The sequence below is a fragment of the Galeopterus variegatus genome, unplaced genomic scaffold (assembly GCF_000696425.1).
Source record: "Galeopterus variegatus unplaced genomic scaffold, G_variegatus-3.0.2 Scaffold4013, whole genome shotgun sequence".
Taxonomy (NCBI): Eukaryota; Metazoa; Chordata; class Mammalia; order Dermoptera; family Cynocephalidae; genus Galeopterus; species Galeopterus variegatus.
The window spans coordinates 234,897-238,390 of NW_007730124.1; the positions used below are offsets into that span (position 1 = coordinate 234,897).

The 3,494-nt window shown below is 39.2% G+C and overlaps 1 protein-coding gene across 1 annotated transcript in view; it reads right to left on the reverse strand.

Moving 5' to 3' along the window:
* PTPRO (protein tyrosine phosphatase, receptor type, O) overlaps positions 1–3,494 on the reverse strand; it is a gene marked incomplete at its 5' end in the record, with an annotated part of 159,856 nt that overhangs the window by 21,187 nt on the left and 135,175 nt on the right. Inside the window, 3 exons of the mRNA XM_008586534.1 lie at positions 1,348–1,470; positions 1,687–1,821; positions 2,415–2,491. Of these exons, the coding sequence (XP_008584756.1) occupies positions 1,348–1,470; positions 1,687–1,821; positions 2,415–2,491 (335 nt within the window). The remainder of the gene's footprint in view (positions 1–1,347; positions 1,471–1,686; positions 1,822–2,414; positions 2,492–3,494) is intronic.

Consider the following 3,494-nt stretch of genomic DNA (forward strand, 5'->3'; position numbering starts at 1 on the left):
AAACTCTGTGTTTGAGGAGAAATGTGCTTGGGGAACAAAGAGATGTGTATTTCAAAGGAACATGGAGCAGCAGGAGACACAGTCTGTTACAGGCATACTGGGATTTGCCTAAATTCTCATTGCAATATAAGCCATTGTTAATGGAGCAGCACGAGACATAGTCTGTTACAGGCATACTGGGATTTGCCTAAATTCTCATTGCAATATAAGCCATTGTTAATTACCAGCAGGTAAGAAGATATTTATCTCTTGTAAATATCCAGAAAGGAACAGTCACCAAGTGCTTACACTGTTTTCACTGTTCATGTTGTTGTCCATATGAAAGACTGATATGGACAATCTTTGTTTTCATTGTCTATATTAAGGGTCAGCAAACTTTTTCTGTAAAGGGCCAGATAGTCAATATTTTAGGTTTTGCGTGTCATATAATTTGGGTTGCGACGAAAGTGGTCATAGACAATACATAAACAAACGTGTGGCTGTGTTCCAATAAAACGTTGTGGACACTGAAATGTAAATCTTACATAATGTTCATATAATATTACATAGGAAATATTATTCTTTAAAAACTTTTTCCAACCATTTAAAAATTTAAAAACCATTTTTTAGCTCATGGGCTTTACAGAATAGGCAGTGGGTCAGTTTGGTCTTCAGGCTTAGTTTGTCTGGTCTGTACTATTAGGAAGGGTTGTGTTTAAGTAGGAAAGAACATTTCAGAAAGGAATTTCCTATTAAATTTTGTCCTCAACAGAGAGCATGTTCAAGTGGAGAATACTAGAAAAAGGTAGCAGGCCTTCTGAGAAAAATAGACTTTTCAGATACTCTAACAATCAGAAATCAATAGCACATCAAGAGATATGGAACCATGATTAATAAGATCTTCCAAATAATGAAAACCAAACCAGAACAAAATAAGGAAAAACATACAAAACAAGACACAAACTACTGTATCATGGGTTAAGTGTTTAATTTAAAACCTCAGTGTGCCTTGTATACCCTGACTATACTCGTACGGTGAATGTGGGTGATGAGGACACGTCCTGCCTCAGTCATGCCTGCTAAACAATGACTAACTGTGTCTTCTATTGCCCTGGGCTCATTTGAGATGAACCAAGGCAGACTTTTTATTGCACCTCCTCAGAATCTCCAGGCGAACCAGAACCTTTTCACCCACATAATCCTCATGAAATGGGAAACCACTACACTAAAAATTGAATTTTTCTCTTGAAGGAAGCAGCTGCAAAGCCTTAAGAGCTCATGGTCTTACATGGTGGTGGGTTGGTCTCCCAGCACTTGCAGGGGTGGAGGTGTCACTGTGGGGATCTGCACTCCTGCCTGGTGACTTACGTAGTGGATCCGGAAGTGTCTACAGGCCCAGTCGTCCTGCTCTTCCTCGGAAATCATCTCCACGGTGATGTCTCCGTAAGCTATAGGTTCTTCTGTGAACGGCCAGTAATGGTCACATTTCACCTGGAGTGAAGATAGCACAATCTTTTAAAACAAACAGGCTAGCGAAACAATGAAGTCTGTGCTCAGGGAAAATAAAGGTACTCGCCTCTGAAGAACTGTACGGGACTGTTGTAAGGATGAAAAAGAAACAAAGTGCAGTAGTTTCTGCAACACAGCAAACGCTTCACCTGGGACAGGATGCGGTGCTACGTGGGAACAGTCCCGTTAGGTACCTACCCTCCTCTTCTCATTACACTGAGTGAGCATGACAATCATCTGAGATTTCTGTTGTAGGACCATCTTCCAGAAGTCATTTCTGGTTTCAGGCAGCGGCCCCTGGGTGGCAATATATTCCTGTGGTGAGTTGTATCCCTGAAAGACAAGTGACAAACTTATCACCTAACCAGCCACTGTCAGCACCAAATGCTGCTTCACCCCATTGGGAAAAAGCTGAAAATTTACTGCTGATAAAACTGGCAAAGGATCACACACCTATGTAACGTCTTCTTCTCCATCAAAGAGGCAATCAGAGTAACTGCCCATATAAGTCTGTGATTTTAGCATCGTTCTCCAGAAGTCTATAAAATCGCACCCACACTTTTTAAATGAGAACAATCACTATCTTTCTAAATATTCTAAAAGCACAGATGATCAGGTGAAGCCCTTTGAGTTTGGTTGCTGAAACTGAAATTTAAACGCAGCAAAGGTGATCTTTAACAAAATGATCTACTTTCTCTTTCATGAGCCCTGTACAAAGAAATCTGATCATTACTAATAAATTCACTTTTTCCCCATTTTTTATTCTGAAATGGAATAATGGAAACTGTTCTTTAGAGTTCACTTGCTAGGTGCGGAATGGCTCTCTTTTTAACTGTCTGACACATTCACAAAGCCTTAAATAGTCTTCCGCTGGCTGGGCTGGCATTTGAATGGCTGATTTTTTGTTTGTCTGTTTTCCTACTTACTGGAATATAGTTGGCATTGATGTAGTCTGCACCTTCCTCTTCATTCATGGAGACTAATCTCACTCGGCTAAAGTCATCTGTAAAGGATAAAGAGAAAAGAAATCGTATAAGTCGGGATGGAAGAAAAAATTATCTTTATCCTCTCTACCCAATATCAAGTCCAATCGGCCATTGATAGAGTAGGCAGATAAAATTTATTTTAGCCTGATATTTCAGCCATACCTCAATTTTAGTCTCTTGATTAAATAAATTCATAAATATCTCCCAACCACTACTTTCTTCCCACCATATCTTCTATCCTTAGAGAAACTGTCCCCAGGTATTTTTTTTGGGAGGACTGTGCAAGTATTTACAGGAACTAAAATATCTAGCAGATTTATGGAAATAGATGATTTCCATTTCACCTAGGGACACTCCAGAGAATTCACTACCTTTGGGAGACTTAGTGAAGAGAGGATGTATGGGCTTTTTATAGATGGACTTTAATCGAGAAAAGTAAATTCTGAAATGTGTAGGGATGTGAAGTGTTATGTAATACTACATAATTTTATCGAGAAATCTTATCAAGAAGAGAATACTCTTTCTAGAACTTTTTTAGCCTCCCTCTGTCCACTTTCCCATTCTTTCCCAGCCCACGTAGAGCGCAGCCGAGAGAAAAGTTAAATCTGTATTGGAATGTATTTTAATTGTCCTGTAAGTACTTTATATTACCTTTTAAATTCAATGTTGCTTTTTATTCCAAAATGCTAAGGAACAACGTAACTGTCAGAAGTTAGAAAAAGAAGGCATTTTAATACATTGTATTCCCCTTCCATTTGCCTCCTTCTATTGTCAATGACGTGACTGAAAATATTTTATGAGAGCACAAATTATCTGATCCCTCATTTGGCTAAGACTCTTTGATCTCCAAAGGGCCAAATGGTCAGTCTTTTCTGTTCAGATATGATGCATTTAACAGCATAATAATTTCTACATACCACAGGATCTAATGACCTCAAAGCATGAGTGAGACCAACGCGATCTCAGAGATGTGCTGAGATCCAGGCCACGACTGGGTCTGGTCAGAGATTGGTGAAATTA